The sequence below is a fragment of the Lepeophtheirus salmonis genome, chromosome 3, assembly GCF_016086655.4.
Source record: "Lepeophtheirus salmonis chromosome 3, UVic_Lsal_1.4, whole genome shotgun sequence".
In the NCBI taxonomy this organism is placed as follows: domain Eukaryota; kingdom Metazoa; phylum Arthropoda; class Copepoda; order Siphonostomatoida; family Caligidae; genus Lepeophtheirus; species Lepeophtheirus salmonis.
The window spans coordinates 12,563,686-12,584,314 of NC_052133.2; the positions used below are offsets into that span (position 1 = coordinate 12,563,686).

A 20,629-nucleotide genomic window follows, 5' to 3' on the forward strand; every position below is an offset into this window, starting at 1 on the left:
TTTGATAGAATCCAAGTTTATTATTGCGTCAAATTTTTTGGTTATTATATATAATAAATTAGGTAAAATAATAATATAAGTAACAATAAAGGAAATAATTTAATGACATAACGTTATCTTTATTGTATCTCGCAACCCTTCCTCCAAAAAGATGCTGGAAGAGAAAGACTAAAAACTGGTAGTCTTGTAATTATTCTTAGTTAAAAAGTATGAAATTGTTTAGAGCTTCACAACAGCTAGTTCGTGTGCAACCTTATCAACGTTTAGAACTCTAATAAGGAGCAGGATCAGTAGAATAAAGATTGACAACTAACAAAAAAAAAAAAAAAAACACATTATCCATTTTCATATTAGTGGATAACGTCTTGATGTAATATATGATACTTATAATATTAAGTACTAGGAGGATTGGAAAAATTATGTAAAATATTATATCGTCAAACTTTGCTAATGAATTATAAAATTTGAGGAATATGGTATTAAAGTCAAATGATAAATAAAGGATCAATTATTGCTCATAAGTCATTGGTATTGCTGAACTGTAATCTAAAGAAAGTAGGTAATTGAATAAGGCCGCCTAGGTAATGAATGTACTAGTTTCTCATTCCCCATAAACCTCCCCATCTTTTCGAGTATCCGAAAATGCATGATATTTAAAATCTGACGTTCTTGCTACAGCTTGAACAACGGAATAGTCGGGATTGTCCTCCACGACGACATGTCTGCGAGATTTAAGTTCATCGAGGATTTCCTTTAAATAAAGAAGGACAATAAAGTACATAATTAAATATAAAGAAAAGAAATCAAGCTCACTCCATCAAATCCTTTCTCGTAGTGTAGCTCCATGGGCAAAAGTTGATGATGTATTCTTCTCATATCTATCGAAATATCAATGGATTTATCAAGCCACAGATTGAGTAACGAGGTCTATTTCAAGTAATAAAAAAGAAGGATTCATTAATTAAATTGATCAAAGATTCAGTTTGAAATCTAAGCCTATACATATGCAGTGGCAGTTGTGATTCGTGAGCCTCCCGCTGCGCCAATTGATAACACAACACTACCATTGTGATCCACAAAAATAGAAGGACTCATGGAAGAGACTGGACGTTTTTTAGGTCGAATGAAATTATTAGGAGATGGCTTCAAACCAAAATAATTTGTTATATTTGGTGATGAGAAATCGTCCATTTCATTATTATAAATAATCCCTGTTTCTTGCCCCACAACCTTGGAGCCAAAGCTTATGAAAAAGAATACAAATTATAATAAATCAATTATGAAGTGAATGTCGCGTACTGGGTATTGATTGTGCTAGTAACAGATATGGCGTCACCATTGGGGCCTATGATTGAGAGTTGGGACGTACCATGGTCCTCTCTTGACACAAAATCTCCGCCATAAAAAGAAGCGTTGTTCACAGTAAAAGAGTCATTGATAAGTTTAAACGCTTCTTGACCATATTCTGGTGACGTTATTTCTTTGATTAACTTCATAAAGATAGAGTAAATATGTAGATTGCTATATTGATTCTCCTATGGATTATTACCTGTTCGACACTACTGGCTATTTGTTCATCATTGGGATCACCGAGTCTGGAACGTACTCCATAAGCCCACTTAAACGCTTCAGTCAAACGATGATACCAGAGTGCGGGCTCTTCTGAGTAGAAAATACTTTTAAGTTCATCCTTTGGATAATGATCCAGGATATTTAAGATATAAATGAGATTTGCTCCACCAAAAGGAGGAGAAATACTATGTACTTTAAGGCCATCTTGGAATTCAAAACCCACGGGATCCATCCATTCAACTCTAATGAAGGAACATGATAACAATTGTTATTCTATATTATGAGACAGTGTCTTACTTATAGGAGTTCATGTCCTGTGTCGTGATAATACCACCTTCCATTTTGATTTCCCTACTAATAGCTTCGGCCATTTGTCCCTTGTAAAAATCCATGGGGTTTTCAGATATTTTTTCCAGGGTATCTGCAAATTTTTCTCGCTTGTATACATCTCCCTCTTGGAGAATATCGTTTGTTCCAGGATCCACAAAGATTTCTCTACATAAAATATGTTTCATCGAATAATATACTTTTATTTGGAATCTTACTTTAATCCCTGACTCATGAATATATAATCCCTCATTTCTTTAAGAGTTTTTGCCAAATGCTTCGAAACTTGGATTCCATTTCGAGCCATATCAATGCTGGGTTGAATGATGGACTCCCAAGTTACAGAAGGACTCCCTAGAGTTTTTTTCATTTCCCAATATCCCATAATTTCTCCTGGAACGGCCATTGATAAGGGTCCAAAAGTGGAAGCATTCTGGTTCCCATTGAACATGGTATAATTTGACCATTCAGGTGCCCATTCTCGAGCATTCAAGGAGAAGGCTTTTCCATCAGACTTTCGGTAATATATCATACCAAATCCCCCACCAATACCCATACTATGAGGGCATACTATTCCGTTGCAAAAAAGTGCAGCAATGGCCGCATCGACAACACTTCCATTCCGCTTAATCACATCACTGAGAATCAAGGATTTAGAACAATCTACTAATATGTACTTATTAAAAATAGTACTCTTGATACTCACTATCCAATTTTAGCACAACGAGGTCCATCTATGGAGATCGCCCCATTGGAGTATATTGCGTTATAGACTCGCTCCTTTTCAGAGGGAATAGCGTGTGCTTGCCCCAGATAGAGTATTGAAACAATGATTGCTACGAATGAAATGACGAGACCCATAGACATTAAAAGTAATTGTTTTTTCGTCAAACGAAACCTGCAGAAATCAAAGGAAATAATAAGTTAAGCTAATGATTAATTATCATTTGGAATAAAAAACAATTTCAAATAGAAATAAGAGCTACTATTTTATTTGTAGTATAATTCCATGAGTCCCTCACCCCCAAAAGTACTCAGAACAGGGGCAATATTTCCCTGCAAAGCTCCGATATGGAACACTAGCCCAGGAGTCAAAAAGAAGTCCTTGATCAGCAAAGGATTGGAAATGATCTTCCTCTTCATCCTCATCCATTTCGTCAGAGTCGTTTATTCGGAAATATTTATATTCTTCACGACCTCGTGAGGGATCAATGAGTGAGTCCTCACCTAGAGGATCCCCACTCTTGGACGGACTCGATGTAGACATTTCTTTAAATATTGAATCTGGCTCATTCTCTATTCATAATCACATTTTTTCCCTCCACCATAAGTTAAATAGAAACACTAGATACAATATGATGCTATTTAGGAAAGGCTTTGATTCTATTTCAATCATAGAATACAATTGAATTATTCGGCGCTTGCGCAGATGGTATGGGTTTTCCTTTATACAATATTGTATTAGTTATACATGAATGTACAAATGTTGTCTATTATACCCACATATATATTTATGTTGAGTACAAGTTGTGATATTGTACAAGTTGTAACTTGTACAAGTTGCAACTAAAAAATGAAATGAAAATTTAGAGTAGGTAACATGACGCGATGAGGATAGTTGAATAAAATAATTCAATATAAGTGTACTTTTCCAATGATAATTACTCATTCATAAGTATTTTGTGGCACAATGGGCTGGTTTTAGGAGGCCATTGTCCCAGGTCACCTCTTAATGGAGCCGCACACTGAATATATTTAAAAAATGTAAATATATAAACTGAGAATAAATTTATATGAGGAAACCATAAAGATGAAAAAAGATGGACCTTTAAAAGAAAAGGCGATAAGAATGCTTGACCGTATCAAAGAAAAATAAATAAGTTATTTCTGATAATCATTCAAAATGAAGTATTATTCAAAAGAATGTATTTAAAATGACTCATTTTGTAATTAAATAAGGCATTTTATGACAAATAAATTGCAACTTGTAAATTTACTTATACAAGTTTCAACTTGTACAACTATCTCAACTTGTACTCTTCATCATCCCTGTAAAAATGTATGGACATCCAGTTGTACTTAATTGACTTTCTCTTTATGACTTTGCATAATCCTATTTGAAGGACTCCTTTTAAAGATTTAAGTAAAGATACAGATGTAGACTTAACAAAGGCATTTGATATTAGGTATTTAAATAATATATGTATAAAATATCTTTGGAATATTATTTGTAGAACAGAATCAATACACCACAAAAAAAAAAAATAATAATAATTAAGGCCCTGGATGTACTCCCCTCATAACAGCTTTCTTCTTTATATTTGCAGGGAATCCACCCTTTCTTTAACTACTCAAAAAAAGAAAAGTAAAATAATCATCAAAGTGGTTTAGAACATTTTAAAAATCTCAAGGGATCAGCGATCAATAACTATATTCATTTTAATGTTGTCAACGAGGTACTTCTTATTAGATGAATGGTTTATTAATAAGAAATTAATGTAGAATGACCAACTGTACTTTTTTATACTAACGGACATGTCCTTTTTACACATCCTGTCTAAAGCATTCGAGGACTTTTGTTAATAAATACATAATATATCCGGTTTTATATTGTTTGAGTCAAATTTAATTTATGATTTTTATTAGAAGGGGGGAGAGAAAATGAATTACTGTTTTAAAGAGGAGATCCTTTTTCATTTTAAATAGGATTATTGCAAGGAAAATATTGTAATTATATTTAAATTCATATATATTTATTTATGACGCATTTTAAATCAAATAACATCAAAGGGTTCCAGGACATTAGACCGAAAGTACAATTTGCTGAACGGACATTTAGCCGAAGGACTATTTGGGATAATTTCCCTAAAAAATGATATAAAGTTTATTTATATATAATTTCATATTTTAATTCCATTTAAAATGATAGGATGATAAATAGTTATTGTGGAAATATATGTATGTCATGTAAGTAAATTAATTAGTATTCTTTTGCGAAAAATTAACTTTATATTCATTAATGATCACGTTAGAAACAGTAGTTAGTATACAGCCTGAATATATGTTAGTTCGAGTATATCGTCGACGGTTTTCTAAGCAGCAAGGACACCCTTCTAATATGCTATAATATATTGCTACCCACAGGTTGTTTAGTTGAGATGCTCGGCCCCAAGGCAGGTTAAATTCTTCTGCCACTGCTTTTCTGAGTATCAAATAACCCTCTTTATATCCCAAAACACACACCGGCCCTTAGGTTGTACAGGTGAAGTGCTGGGACAAAATACGGTTTGAACTCTACCCCGAAGCATTTCTAAGCACACCTTTAATTATATAAATATTGCAAATCGACTTAAAATATAAGTTAAATTAAAATAAGGATAAATCTAAGATACTTTTATGGTAAAAAAAAAACTAAAAATGTCTTAATATGTATTTTATTCGAACTCTAAAAAACTGATTATAAAAATTTGAAGTGTCACGCTCAAAAGGATGGTAAAAAACCATAAACGCTCATTTATTATGAAAATAAAGTTGATAAAAAATTGAAGTGTATTTGATTGTCAGCTGAGCATATTTTTGCTTCTTTCCTCAACCATTTTTGAATAATCGAAGCAGAACTTAAATGCTCGAACTGACCAAACTCAAATCTTTTAAGTCGAATCCAAAGCTAATATTTTAAATATTATTTAATTTTATTTTTGTCAGAATATAAACGCAAGTCCATCAAAGACCCAGTCCTTTACACTTAACCCCATCACATCACAGATTGACCTCAACCCCCCTTCTGTTTTATAATTTAATATCACTTTTAATTTCTACAAATAAAATCTGATAATGCACTACGGCAGTATAAGTAGATATGAAACGGCGTAGCTCAATGGAGAGCGCGCTCGGTAGCAATGTATATGGAATTCAAAGAAGATTCCTAGGTTAGATGGAGTAAATGTATTACTATAAGTTTATTTATACTTAATCAGTACGACTCCATCAGAGCAATTAAAGGAACAACAAACAAACAGATATAAGACGTCAGCTATAGAAATTAAATTATATAATTATGTTAGAAAGAGTCCTTAAGAGTCAATGGAACCTAAATTGTGGCTACCCAATTAATAGCTTATCTTCAATATCCGTAAAACTATTAAAAATGGGATCCCAAAAAACATTTTTGATAGACATTTTTTATGTAATACTAATACTTTTTCAGAAATGAAAATATTATCGGAGCAAAAAATTATATTGATCCAATTTAGAAACTGAAGGGATTTAGGAACCAAGGACATAGTTTTTTCTTAGAGTAGATGGTCGACAATCATTATTAGTTAGAGTAAATACTCAGTTACAGATCTTATTGCAACAACAGATCTGTTGAGACTAAATGTCTCCTAGAAGTATTATTTTTCAGGTGACGGTGTTATAATAGTACAATGATAAAGAGTAGACAAGACGGCTGAGGTATGAATGATAGAAAAAATACATATATCTTTCATTCACACATCTTCAGAAAAAAAAAGAATAATAGTAAAAATTGGAATGGGAATTTTGTTGAACACTTTACACAGGTCAACAGATATAGAGGAATAAATGAAACAATTTGAATGAACAAATTCATAAATTAGTTAAACTATCGCCTGTAATGTGTTTAGTATAGGTATAAGATGATATGAATAATGTACTTACGATAAACCAAAGAGTTTAAAATTTCCTAAATTCATGCTGAATTTCGAAAGAGGTACAACTTTAATGTGTTCTTGTGCAGATTTATTTTATGATATATATGTATTCACTGATGGGTTATCAAATGATAGTACAAGTAAAAATACCTTTTTTTTTAAATGAAGGGGAGAAAGGGGGGAAGCGAGTGTTTCAAGTTTCCAAACGTGTGCGTACATATTTTTGGTCTTGAATCGTCCTTCTGGCGTCTTCCTCTCTATAAATATATGTACATAATGTACACAAGGTTATTCCTATTTAACTTTTTTTCAAATTTTTTTGCCTGTATTGCCAATGAATCAAATTTACATACAAATATCAAAAACTCCATTTATTTGATTATTGTAATAAAAATAATCACGCATAATTTGTAATAAAGATCATCTATATGAATGTATAGTTTATAACAACGAAATCCAGGGCTTTTGATTGATCTACTTTAAAATAATATAAAATGTTTATTTAAAGAATATATATCGCTGCTCAATGTAAACACCAGAGGCCTCAATAACGGCCTCGATTTGTATCCTGAACCGCATTTAGGACCTGTAAACAAATGTCAGATCTAAGCTATTGCAGTCAGGGACAATGAAGTCGATCAGATACTGTTTGTTTGTATGAGTAATCTTGTTGATCTTTGCTCGAGCACCTTCTTAATTGAGATAACTCCCCTAGGATCCTTGATCTCCATCAAGGCCTTCCTCAACTTTGCAACTCTTTTCTTGTCCATCCCTGTTACCTTACCATAGCTAATATTCAGATCGTTCTTCACTAAAATCATCTCTCCTGCATTATGCCACTGAAAATGTAATAGGCTTGAAATCTTCTGTTGTTGAATCCATGGCTGTGTTTTCGATACTACTAAGTGAAACGTTTTAGATAAGAATAGAACTCTACACAAATATCAGGGGAACCCAAGGGCTTGACCTTGCTTCTTAAACATATATAATATTGTTGTTATGTGTTAAAAAATGTTTGTCAATAGGTAGACCGTGACTCAAAAGGGAGTCATGGATCTCTTATAAGTAGTTCGTAGAGAAATGATAAAAAATTTCAATATAATATCTTATTATCGGCCTTGTGCAGAATATTTCTTGGTATTAAATTAATACAAGATATGTATGATCCTGTCGTAAAAAAAATTATATTCTGGAAGACAGTACTACAAATATTTTGGATTCTAGAAAAGTCCAAGAATTATATTTTGTATATATGAGCTTCTTAAGTGTCATTTGTATTTGTATATCACAAATTATAAACATAAACTTATAAATAAAGTTGAAACCCTTTTATGCGTGTTTTTTTTTGTTTTACTAACTTTTAAAATTAAACTTTATTCGAAATTGATATAACAGTCATCTCCCAAAAGTTCAGGTTTATTAGTTTGTAAAAAGATCTTAACCTAATGTACACATAGGTGGCACATCTTATGTGTATACTATATTTAGGACATACTTATGTATGAAATAGGTATACAACTCATTCAAAGAAAAGTTTTCTTCTTCTTTTCTGTCCCACTTCTAGTATTTCACATTACCTTGTAGGAAATATAGTATATACCTATAATTTTTACAATATTGTGGTTGCTCCAAATTCAGTTACAGAATTCGGAGCGTTACATAAAGTAATTTCTTTGTCTAAAAGAAAATAAAGGATGGCAACCAAGGACGCTTACTGTAACTTCTCATTTAATAATGGATTGAGAAATTATACTGTTACATAAAAATAAGGGGCGTCCACGAGTGTGAGCTGGAGGCTAAGTCCCCCCCTCCCCCAATATTCAAATGTCAATAACATATTAATTATTCAATTTTTTTTCTAAAAAATTTAATTTTCTATGAATAGCAATTGATTATGTATTTTTTTTTACAAAAAATTCAATTTTGTATGAACAGCTCTGGATTTTTCATTTTTTTTTTCAAACAATTTAAATTTTTGATACATAGCTATGAATTTTTGAAATATTTTTTGAAAAAATATAATATTTGAATTTTTTAAAGAATAGCTGTGGAGCTTTGAATTTTTTTTTCAAAAAAAAAAAAAATTCAATTTTTTGTGAAGATGTATGAATGTTTGGAATTTAAAAAAAAAGATATTATAATTTTTGATTTTTTTTTGTGAATAGCTATGGATTTTTGAAATTAAAAAAAAAAAAAATAATATTACTATTTTTTTGTTCAGAAAATTCCAAAATCCAAATTTTTCTATTCATTTCTTCATTTCCTGAAATGTTTACGTTTAGGCGCGCATTCGTCTAGTTTAAATCAATACAATTTTGTATGAACAGCTCTAGATTCTTAATATTTTCTTCCAACAAATTCAATTTTTTATGAATAGCTATGAATGTTGAAACATTTTTCGAAAAAATTTAAAATTTGAATTATTTTGTGAATAGCAGTTGATTTTTGAAATTTTTTTCAAAAAATTCAATTTTTTGTGATGAGCTATAAATTTTTGAAATTAAAAAATAATAATATTTAAATTCGTGAAATATTATCCAAAATTTAAATTTTTTATACATAGCTATGAATTTTTGAAATATTTTTGAAAAAATACAATATTTGAATTTTTTAATGAATAGCTGTGGATTTTTGAAATTTTTTTTCAAAAAATTCAATTTTTTGTGAAGATGTATGAATGTTTGGAATTTAAAAAAAAAAGATATTATAATTTTTGATTTTTTTTTGTAAATAGCTATGGATTTTTGAATTAAAAAAAAAAGAAATAATTTGTCTATTTTTTTCTTCAGAAAATTCCAAAATCCAAGCCCCCCTCCCCAAATATAATCCTGCAGACACGTATGACGGACCTCACATATGTAAAGATCCTGAGGCATATTAATAATTTTTCTATTCATCTCATCATTTCCTGAAAAGTTTACGTTCAGGCGCGCATTCGTTTATTTTTACTGTTCAGTCGTTCATTTTTGAGCAAATCATTGCATAGTTTAGTATTCCTAGTAAACGATAAGAAAAATTGAATAATTAATCAATCTATAATAATAAAATTGTAGGGGTTGAAATCGACAAGAATCTGCCTTTATTGAAGTATGGAAATCGGTAATTGGAATCGGCTCAATGCTGCCAATTCCATCGATACCAATGCATAATTATTTTTATACATAAAATGACTTATTTGAGCTCACAAATTGCTAATAAGTAAATACTGACAGTCAAATTGCGTCTCTAAAATGAATAAATTAAAACTATTCGTTGGCAATTATTAATCAATTAATTATGTGGAAATCTATTTAGTGAGAAGAATCTCAAACACACTAAGAAATCTTTGTATTGAATCTCTTAACTTTTCTCTCATAAGAAAGAAAAAAGGCCCAAAATTAACTGGTATTTAGCCAACTATGTCGACCTTTCCAACTGTTGCAATACTTAATAGTACTAAATATTCATTGCCAAACAAGAAATAATTTGAGATTGATAAATCAACATTAAAGACACAAATAAGAGACATGGGTACACAAATCGACATCTGATAAGAAGATACATAGTTTTTGATGTTTTGAGGATACCATAATGTGATAACAGATATATCACATAGCAATATTTATTTAAACTCTCAAACTTTTCACCGAAAAAAAAAACACAAAAAAAGCACAAAACAATATAGAAATTCAAGGAAAACCTCAAGCAAATTCAGGCCAAGCCCAAATCTTTTTAACTTTGAAATTAAATTCAGCTCGAGCCCATTTGCAGGCACCTCTGATCGGAGTGGTCGACCAAACGAGGAGGCGACTTCATAAATTGTCAAGAAAATCCACCAAGCAGCACTCGTGGATTGCCGACTGAATGTGCACCATCTAGCAGATATTGTAAGCATTTCAAAAAGTTTAGGATATTGCATTTCATATATTATGAAAATTTGGAAATGAGAAGGGTATGTGCAAGATTGGTGCTGCATTTAAATTGCAACATATATTATAATAGATCGTTATAATTTCCTTAAAGGAATTTCGCTCTGGACCGCTAGTATAGTCAACTTCATTCTAAAACAGTCTTGAAAAAGTGAGTCTTTATTGATCTGATTTAAAATTAGGTCAGAACCGATTTTTAAATGAATTCTCCATGATGTCATCAATGTTTACAAATTGTGAAAATGGGTACAATGATGTCATATGAAGTTAAAAGTATTTCAAACTATTGTGTCAGAGATTAAATTTTTGTTAAATCGTTGTCGACTATAATATATTTTCAAATTAATCAAGAAAAAATTGGTTTCAGACCGAGTCTCAGCACAGCCGAAAATACTTCAAAAACCAGTACTTGGATATAGTTAATAGGTATGAAATGAAAAAAGAAAAAAAAATCGGTAATAACCCCTTCAAACCGGTCTTTAAAAGATGGGATCCAATTTATACAACATTTCTATTTATAAGTATTATTCAAATATATATATTACAGGTATAATATCCCCTAGTTACCAAACAATATACCTTTGCAATGTAAAAAAAAATCGGATGAGCCTAGTTAATCTTAAGTAGGAAAGAGTCTTGGATTTTTGTCAATGGAACATCTGCACTGGTACTTGGGAAGCCAAGGAACCAGTGAGAAACATTAAAAATCAAAAGTTGAATGATTTAATAATGGTGTCATTTACCGTTCATGCAAAATGGATGTACCACTAATCAACGTGAGGAAACTTTTGCTTCTCCTGAGTTTCAATTAAGTCAGACGTGATCGATTACTTAAAGACAATTATCGAGCACACAATTACCGGTAATATTTATGAAATTGACATCCATTGGTCACAATGACGGCCTTCAAGCGTTCACGGAAGGTGGAGCACACACTGGCAATGTAGTTCCTTCTCATGAGCTTCCACTCTTTCTCCAGAGAGGACTTCAGGTCAGTTACATTGCTGTGGCGTGATCTGCAGGCCTTGAACTCGACTTGCCACCAGATAGAGTAATCCAAAGGATTCAGATTTGGCCTTTGAAGAGGTCACAAGTTCTTGGGTCAAGACTCCATGTCCTCCTCCATCCAGGCTTGCACTTTGTGGGCTGTTTTTCTATGTTGTGCGTAACCTTCTTCACAAGAATTGAATTCGTCATCGATTAATTATAGTTAATTGTACTAATAATTTGTTCGTTCATTTTCTCCAATTTTTGTTCCAATTTAAAAAATCGGTAGTTTATATTTAATATCACCGCTTAGTAGTACATGTAAACACTTAAACTAGGCTTGGTATTTTGTAACAATTCTAAATTTGAAAAAGTAAATGGCTGATTATTGCGATGAGACGCTTACAACAAGTGGGTGTTAAATGTTAAACTAGCTATTTACTGTACCATATTTAAATTACCAAAAAATCTCAATTTTAAAAATGTACTTTCTTTGACCACAGCATTGCCGTAATAACAGTTTTTCTTAAATATTAGGGTCGGCCTAATTGTAGTGACAATGGATGACCATCAATAATTATTACTAATAAAAACACTAATGGAGGGCAAGGCCCCAGTGATTACGGTCTTACACAAACTTTATATCTATATTGTGAACAAGTTGTCATTTTGTAAAACTCATAACTTCTACAGGCATGTCGTACAAGTTATAACTTGTACGACATGCTTGTAGAAGTTACAATTTTTATGTTTTATAATGCCATACTTGATTACTACTTGAATCATTTTAATTATCAATGTCTAATTTAAGCTATCATTTCATTTTGATCTATTAAAATTTCTTGGTTATTGTGTAATTAAAAGTAGTATAATTTACACGATAAAATGCTCTACATAATACTTATTAATTAGCAATTTTAATTTAAAAATTCATAAATTACATCAATAATATATAAGCCACTTGATGTCTGAAACTGATTATTAAATTTAAGAATTTACTTTTTTTTCACTACTTATTTAAGTGAGGACACAAACACAGTCAATAAATTCAGGTGATTTAGATATAATGTACATATATCTAGCTGAATTGATCTCGACTTTCACAATGTTATAGTTCCATAAAATACAAGGTGAAAAAATAACATAAAATAATTGCGACTAATTTATTTAATTACATACATATTATCTAGGTGAACGTTTAGCTTCTGAAGGAGCTGCTGTTCTCTGTTAAAAACAATTGATGAAGAACAAAAAACACTTGAAGTTGAGACACACACAGTAACGATATAATATATCAAATAATAACTCTGTACTTGAAACGTAATTACTTATACAAAAGAAAAAAAACACTCTGAGATAAAAAACATTTAGATCTATGCTTATTGGTATTATTATGACCCAAGCCACAACGCAATATTTGTGTTTTATAAGGCATTTGAGACTATTAAAAATTGTTTTGAATGATTTCCTGGCTTTTTCTGCCTCTGTTTCTAATTTTTTAGTAAAATATTTGAAAAAGACTTACCTATAGGCTCACGTAAATAAATTACCCACTTTAGAATTCTATTTTTACAATAAAATGTGAGCCCATGGCCCCTTATAAAACCGGTAGGGATCCTTTATTTAATTTTTTAACTTCACAACATATAGATTTAACGATTATATACTTAAAGATTGAGTGATGTTTAATACTATTGCTAATAGCGTTTAAAAAATTATTAAAATCAATTCAAGGAAAAATGATACCTTCAACTTCGTATTAAGTATATAATATATCATTTAAATTGAATATATTATTATTCACTTACCAGTCAAATGCGTTTATTATGTGATTTTAAACAATGTGGTCTTAATGATGTCTTAAATAGAACTTATCACATAATATAAGAACATCACTTACTTATAATTGTAGAGTACACAAAGCTTACCTATTGACAGAGGTTCGAGGGATCGTTTGCGTAGATCCATAAATTGCATTTTGCGTCATGATTGTATTAAAGAGAGGGATATATTATTTGAGCCACTTGATGTCTAGAACTGGTTATTAAAATGACGATTTTTTTTCACTACCTATTTAAGAGAAGACACAAACACAGTTAATAAATTCAGGTGATTTAGATATAATGTATATATATCTAGCTGAATTGATCTCGAATTTCACAATGTTATAGTTGCATAAAATATAAGGTGAAAAAATAACATTCAATAATTGCGAGTAATTTATTTAATTACATACATGTAAATACTATCTAGAGGAATGTTTAGGTTGTGAAGGAGCTGCTGTTCTCAGTTGAAAACATTTGGTGGAGAACACTAACACTTGAAGTTGAGACACGTGCACTAACGATATAATATATCAAATATATCAAATAATAACTCTGTACTTTAAACGTAATTACTTATACAAAACAAAACTTTGAGATAAAAAAACATTTAGATCTATGCTTATTGATATTATTATGGACCAAACCACAACGTGATATTAGTGCCAACTCCTATTTGATATGTTATGCGTACTAATTAATTAATAGGATACAAATGCATATATCTGATAAATTACACAATGCAACAGCATTAATGTTATTTAACCCGTAGAACACGAATATGACCATTAAAACTTTCAATCCATGAAGGTTTGACCTTTAAAGCCTTTTTTAAAAAATCAAGCTTTTAAGGTTAACTAAGATTCAGTACCATATTTCGAGAAGAAAAAACTAAGTTTATAAAATTAAAGTAAGTAATAAATTGGCATATTCTATAAGTTTAGCCATGATATAAAGCATTTGAAGAAAAAATGAAAAAGATATTAGTATCTAAGTAAAGTACTTAATTTTACTCGATTTTTTGGTGGTTATATACATTTTTTATTCAAATAATCAGGATAACGCAATGAATAATTCATTTTTTAAATACTGAAATGTTTTTATCGATTTATTACTTACTTTGATTTTCATATATATCGTTTTTTCTTGGAAAAGAATGGGATGGAAATGCTGTGCCCCAGGATGTAGACAGGGATATGCGGTACCCCCAAGAACCTTGACATTAGTTATCACAAATTTCCTGGTTCCAATGTACCCCCTAATCCTCATCTTCAGTCATGCTGGGAAAGGGCAATACCAAGATCAATCACGAATCTTAAAATCAAAACAACCATTTAGACAATAACAGAAAATTCAAGGATATGTTGCCTACATTGTAATGAAGAAGACTTCATTACTAATTCCGTTGACAAGCAACATGGGAAAGGCCGGGAGTATAGAAGGCAACTTCGTAGTCGGTAAAGCAGCTCAAATTTCTCTTAATTGATGTGTTATTTATTTATGACTTGTAGACCCTTGGAAAATGATGCCGTCCCCTCAGTTTGTCCAAAGCAAAGCAATGCCATCCTTAAGCCTCCGGACTACCTTTCCTTCTCCTCACCAGCACCAAAGCCAACTCTAGTTTCCACAATTAGTCAAAGACTCCAACTTGAACATCAACGTCAAGAGGCATTGGAGTCTAAAATGTTCAATGAGGAAGAAGTGCACACGTCAACTGATATGTTTTATAATTTATCACGGGAGACATTGCCATCAGGATTTCTCTTTATAAAAGCACCCAGATTGTCACTCGTAAAATTTGAGGATACGGAGGACAAGGGCCTAGAAATCAACGCAAGGATGGAAATCGAGGACAACCTTCAAATTTTCCTACGACATCAGAGGATCATAAACACTTCAGTCTCTCACTGTCTTGGATTAAAATCGAATAAGATCAATTCCGTGAATGAAGCATTCAATATTGCTGCATATCTTGGATCGAAGGAGCAATTGACTCAATACGACACGTGTGAAATCATTATGAGCTAGTTGAAAAGAATCCCAAGACTTGGAGACACCCCAAACATCAAAGTTGGAATTTTTAACAGAGCAGTTGACACTACTCTTCCAGAACCCAAAAGCGAGGAGGTACAGTGCAGGCCTTCTTTCTGTCTGTCTTTTGTGACAAAATATGAGTACTGCCCTCTACGACCAAGTTTATAGATCAAAAACTCTCACAATTCCATGTTCCCAACATCTTAGTGCCCTTTCAAGTGCTGTAACTGTGGAGGCAAGTTTGCCAGTTTCAACCTTACAATATTTAAGTACCAGAATAAAGGACCTGAATAGAAGAGAACGAAATGTGACTCTCATAAATGATGAGGTCTACTCTGCTCAAAGAGTGGAGTTTGTTAAAGGCAAGTTTCTAGGAACTGAGAACAATCAAACCACTAAAACTGTCCTCATCTTTATGGTAAAGTCTTCTGGGGGAAAATACATGAATGTCGTATCTCTTATCCCCGTGGCAAATTTGAATGCCGAATTCATCTTTAGTCAATATATAGTCATCATACAAGCACTATACCAAATTTTATTTATTGTTGTAGCCTTATCTGTCGATAACCACACTGCCAACTGGAACTTTTACTCGCAGCTTCTTTATACTTGTCATCTGTAAACATCCATAATTCATCCTCACAATAATTATCTCAAGGTGCATCTCCTCTTCGATTCTGTGTACAATTTCAAAAATATCTATAACTGTTTTCAGCGGTAAGAATACTTCAATATCCTTCTGAACTCTCTGGGTGCCAAAACGTGTTTACGTCCCAATTTTGATCACATTAAAGAGATCTATCACAAGTAATCCACGTATAAAGTAAGACAAGCTCATGAACTTACTCTCAAGTCTCTTCATCCGACAGCAATGGAAAAGACGAACGTGCAGTTAGTTGATTCTATTTTTCATGAATCAAACATTGGAGCCCTTAAGTTTTACTCCAATGAAAGACATGAGTTCATGGACACAGTTGAGTTTCTTGAATTTGTACGGACCATGTGGAACATCTTAAATGTAAAGACACCAACAGTTGGACTGAGGAAAAATAAAAATATTAGAAAACCCATCATAAAAGAAACTCGTGCTTGTTTGTCCTTCCTCAAAGAGTTTGCCGACTTACACACTGTTTGGGAAGATAGTGGTGAAAGAAGACTCACAACCGAAACTTTTTTTTGGCAACTAAGCATACTTGTTTGGCTGCAGCAGATCTTGCTGAGTACTTGCTGGATAGTGAGAATAAGGACTTCGAATATATATTGCTTGCCATGTTCCAGTCTGAGAGTATAGAGGGAAGATTCAGCTCGTATGGACAAATAAGCGTAGTTAATTATTATATTAGTATTAGATAGATATTGGAGGCAGAATAGAAGGTCCCCTTGCATCTTCTAAACATATTTTCCTCAGTATTGTACTAATCATCAACAAAGCAACTTCCCCCTTACTGCTCTCTCACGTGCATCATCATTATGCCGAAGAAAACGTGCCTTTTTTCATGGGTTTCTAACAACGGAGGTACTGATGTGTGGAATTATGATTTGGAAAATAATAGTATATCTTACCGTTTTTGCCAGTTTCTCGTGCCCATCTCGTTCTTTATGGTGAGTAATCCGCTACTCCAAAACCTCCCATCACATCAACAACTTAAAAATCTTCATCAAGAAATACAAGATTCAAGGAGACGAAGGAGAATTAAACGGTTCATCATTCAATTTGGACGTAGCCAAGTTATTTGTGTCTTGTAACATCCCTCTAAATGATCTGGAGCATCCCAATTTGTCCAAGTTTATTGAAAAATATACTGGAAAAAATTCTCCAGGTCGATGGTTCGTTAACAACTTGGCTGTCGAAGTATGTCAAGGAGTTTTGAATAGCATAAAATACGATGTGAAAGAAAATGATATTTTGTTGCATTAGATGAGACAAGAGATCATCAAGGGAGCTCAATGACGGCAATTTTGATTGACCCGTTATTTATAGGGAAGTTATATATTAATAATATACAACAATATCTCTTCCTTCATGTGTAAATAAATAAATAATTTAAGTTAAAGATATATTCTAACGATACTCTTTTAATTGGGTTAGAATCGATATTTTCTTTGAACTCTTGATCCAGGGACGGATAAAATTGTACCACTGTCATATGTAGCTATTATATTTTTGAAGTAGTTTCCATGGACATTCAATGCATCGATGGGTAATTTATTTAGTTCAAATTTTTGAATAGAGTTGATGATCAAAATAGAGTTTTCTTTTAGACACATGCATACTCTTGCATAGTAGCCTCTCTTACCACATCTTGTGCATTCGACTCTTTTTGCAAGACAAACTTTCCTATTCTCATGAGGAAATTGGAAACCACACTGTCTACACAATCTTTCTTGGCTCTTATTCCACAATCTCCTGCAGCCTTGACTTCTTCGATATATATATAGAATATTCTCGATAACACCCTTTGATACTAAATCAGTTAGACGATTTTGACTATTCTTTGCCGTTTCTACTATTCTCCATTAATATATACTTCACATATTTTATTTGCATCATCAAATAGTCTTAATTGTGCTTCTCTATAATTCCGGACTCCGGTCAATTTGTTAGACGTCATCCTTGAATGTTCTTTCAAATAGAAGTTATATGCTTGTATCTCAGGTCTAACGATGATTATAGATACTTTTTAAGCCCTACCGAATGCACGATGTAATGGTGGATTTGATGTTCTCTAATTATATTTGGTCTTACGAGTAATAACGAAATTGGGGGTGAGACTTGAAGTATTCATGATGTATCATTGTCCATATTTGCAGTACAGCACGAATTCAAACTTACTAATAGAATTGCTATTTGTGATAGTAACGGTTCATAATAGTGATTCGTGCGTTATAGGCATTAAGGTAACTAAATGACTCTTAACAGGGCAAAGGTTTACTTAAACTATGAGTTGACTTTTGGAGGATTGAACACTGAGAGTTTCAATGAACGATTTTTGGGTGAATAATATATTTTTCGTACAATATATTTTGTCTTACATAATTTTACCAAATATAATATGAACTTATATATAGTTATTTATACGGAAATGATATATTAATAATATTCAAGACGTCCCTTAGGATGATTTATATTCTAGAGGCTCGCACATTACCATTGCGTCATTGCATAATATGATACTCAACTTCTTCCTCGCGAAGGATGAGCACTTCGACCAAATTTAAGACTATTTCTCCCTTAGACTTAAATTGTCGTGACCGATTTTTCTTTATCTAAATGGTTTTATGTCCCCATGTAAGGAATGAATATCTACAGCCTCTTGCAAAAATTATTATAGCTTGCATTTAATTTATACACATGCTATTACAATTTGTTATATCCACCTTGTATATGTATTGATATTCGTAAACAAAGTTTTATATTATGACAATTAATATTTAATACTATATGTATCATAGAATAAATTATAACTAACATTAAGACCTTTTCTTGATAATATTATTTTGATTAAATATTACCAAGTAAAGCTATTTTTTGGTGAAGGGAAGCTTCTATATGTAGTAAATTTTCAGATAATTTATAATGTTAAAAAAATCATAATTGAGATATCTTATAACTGTAAGGATGATCATTTTGGTAAGAATAGAAAAGCGTGCGAGGAGAAGAGAAGAAATACTTATGGCATCATTGATTAAATAATATACATCTTCTATCAAGAACGTTATCATTCCCGCCTTTATTATTCAATATTAATATAATATTAGATGGTGATAGTCCATAGAGAACTGAATAAAATGCCTAAAATAACGTCGCCTTCTGTCTAGATTTCTGAAAATGGAGGCCCAGGAATTTGGAAAATACTGACCGGATGAGAAACAGATGGTTTGTCGGATTTGTCGATATAAATATGCCTTTAGTCCCCTGTCTAGAATTATACGCCACTCATTATCCTCATCTCATATCAAGAGCATGGATATTCATCTAAAAAATCCAGTTAACGATGAATACATCAAGTCAGACTTTAACTCTGATCTCACAAAGATGCTTATTCCATGTAATATAACCTTATCCATTGCTAATCATCTATGTTTAAAAAATTTATGGAGAAATACACGGGTAAACCTATCCCTTCCCGAGGAACCATCATTAAATTAATGGAGGATGTTGGTACTGATGTAATTTATAAAAATACATATAAAAATGTTTTGAGTCATCCACACCAAATGACGATCAAGTTATCAGTAAAAAGTATAAAATATTTACTAATTTCGAAATGGAACTCTGAATTTTGTACTATCTAACAGTAAGTATTCAATTTTTTTTAAATCTAACCCTAAAATATGATTTTATTTTAGCTAAACATATCAAGAATTATGATACACAACTCATTAAATAGCAAAAACAACTGTTTAAATGGTCACAACAACGGGGGTAGTAGCTTTGGATGGTTCGCAACTAGTTTGTCTGAGACTAGTTTCCTCCCTTAAAGACTTGGGTATGATCATTAGGTTTTCCAATATTACATAGTCAATAAATGTTACTCGTTTTATCACTTAAGGCTTAGCTATGGTTGATAGGCTCCAAGAAATGGTGTTCAGAAAACTCATAAAAGGCAAAAACAACTGCTCAAATGGTCACAACAAGAGGGGGCGGGGGTAGTTACATTGGGTGTAGTATTATAATTAGCAATTGTGTATATCTTTCATGATAATAGTATGTTGTTATATAAGCATAAATAACGGGGAAAATATCTTTTTTTGATGCTCTTAATAAGGAGTAATATCGCCGGACATTACTACATAATTAGCTTTTGCTCTAAATCTTTAAGATGGATTTATTTCTAACATTTTTTTTATTAGTATATTTATTGTCTAATCTTATGATTTTGACATTTACTTTATTATTAATAATTAGTTAGATCACATCGGTAGAGATATATCTATCCTGTGCACAATTGTATTTAGCAACTTCCACATGAAGAAGAGGGGTGATTATCTTTTTGATTAAACTCCACGTCTCGCTTGTGTTTTGCAACATAAAGTTATGACATATTTAACTAAATTCCAGTGTCAGAACAAGAAAATATTATTTTGATCAATCTATTATTTCAATATTCTGTATATATAATTTATTGTTATTAGTTATATCATTCCAATTGTTTAATTTTGTATATTTAACATAAATGTATGATGGTATATTTTTTATTATGTATATATATTTAATTAAAGCCTTCTTTTTTAAACCTGGAACTTCAAATATATTTCGAAATACTCTACTTTGTCGTTTAATTAGCTATTATGTTGAGAATAA

At 31.6% G+C, this 20,629-nt stretch overlaps 2 protein-coding genes and 1 long non-coding RNA gene across 15 annotated transcripts; 2 read left to right on the top strand and 1 right to left on the bottom strand.

Moving 5' to 3' along the window:
* On the bottom strand, nucleotides 1-13,877 carry Ggt-1 (gamma-glutamyl transpeptidase). Of its 13 annotated transcripts, none has more exons than XM_071887033.1 (10): nucleotides 13,704-13,877; nucleotides 13,396-13,537; nucleotides 2,606-2,797; nucleotides 2,118-2,537; nucleotides 1,870-2,067; nucleotides 1,550-1,814; nucleotides 1,300-1,490; nucleotides 1,003-1,243; nucleotides 814-927; nucleotides 1-751 (listed from the first exon to the last, which is right to left on the bottom strand). In XM_071887033.1, the coding sequence occupies exons 2-10, from the start codon at nucleotides 13,452-13,454 to the stop codon at nucleotides 602-604; spliced, it is 1,830 nt and encodes a 609-aa protein (XP_071743134.1). In that variant the 5' UTR covers nucleotides 13,455-13,537; nucleotides 13,704-13,877; the 3' UTR covers nucleotides 1-601. The 13 variants fall into 13 exon arrangements, with proteins under 13 accessions (XP_071743134.1, XP_040563910.1, XP_040563911.1 ...); XM_040707976.2 differs by lacking the exons at nucleotides 13,396-13,537; nucleotides 13,704-13,877 and adding exons at nucleotides 11,341-11,826; nucleotides 12,409-12,574; XM_040707977.2 differs by lacking the exon at nucleotides 13,704-13,877 and having other exon boundaries at nucleotides 13,396-13,631.
* Nucleotides 13,878-14,790: 913 nt separating this feature from the next.
* On the top strand, nucleotides 14,791-15,318 carry LOC139904868 (uncharacterized). Its single transcript, XM_071886846.1, has one exon. It carries the CDS (start codon nucleotides 14,791-14,793, stop codon nucleotides 15,316-15,318), a length of 528 nt encoding a protein of 175 aa, XP_071742947.1.
* Nucleotides 15,319-18,885: 3,567 nt separating this feature from the next.
* Nucleotides 18,886-19,967, top strand: LOC139904840 (uncharacterized). The gene is made up of 3 exons (XR_011779089.1): nucleotides 18,886-19,622; nucleotides 19,675-19,814; nucleotides 19,878-19,967. It is a non-coding gene; the product is annotated as an uncharacterized lncRNA (long non-coding RNA).
* The last annotated feature ends 662 nt before the right edge of the window (nucleotides 19,968-20,629 follow it).

What these genes read in the sequence shown, in the direction of transcription:
- Ggt-1 (XM_040707975.2), bottom strand. Translation starts at nt 3,166, where the DNA reads ATGTCTACATCGAGTCCGTCCAAGAGTGGGGATCCTCTAGGTGAGGAC. An exon ending in CGTTGTGCTAAAATTGGATA is followed by an intron (nt 2,538 to 2,605) that starts GTGAGTATCAAG and finishes CTTGATTCTCAG; the next exon opens with TGATGTGATTAAGCGGAATG. An exon ending in CAGGACATGAACTCCTATAA is followed by an intron (nt 1,815 to 1,869) that starts GTAAGACACTGT and finishes TTCCTTCATTAG; the next exon opens with AGTTGAATGGATGGATCCCG.
- LOC139904868 (XM_071886846.1), top strand. Translation starts at nt 14,791, where the DNA reads ATGACTTGTAGACCCTTGGAAAATGATGCCGTCCCCTCAGTTTGTCCA.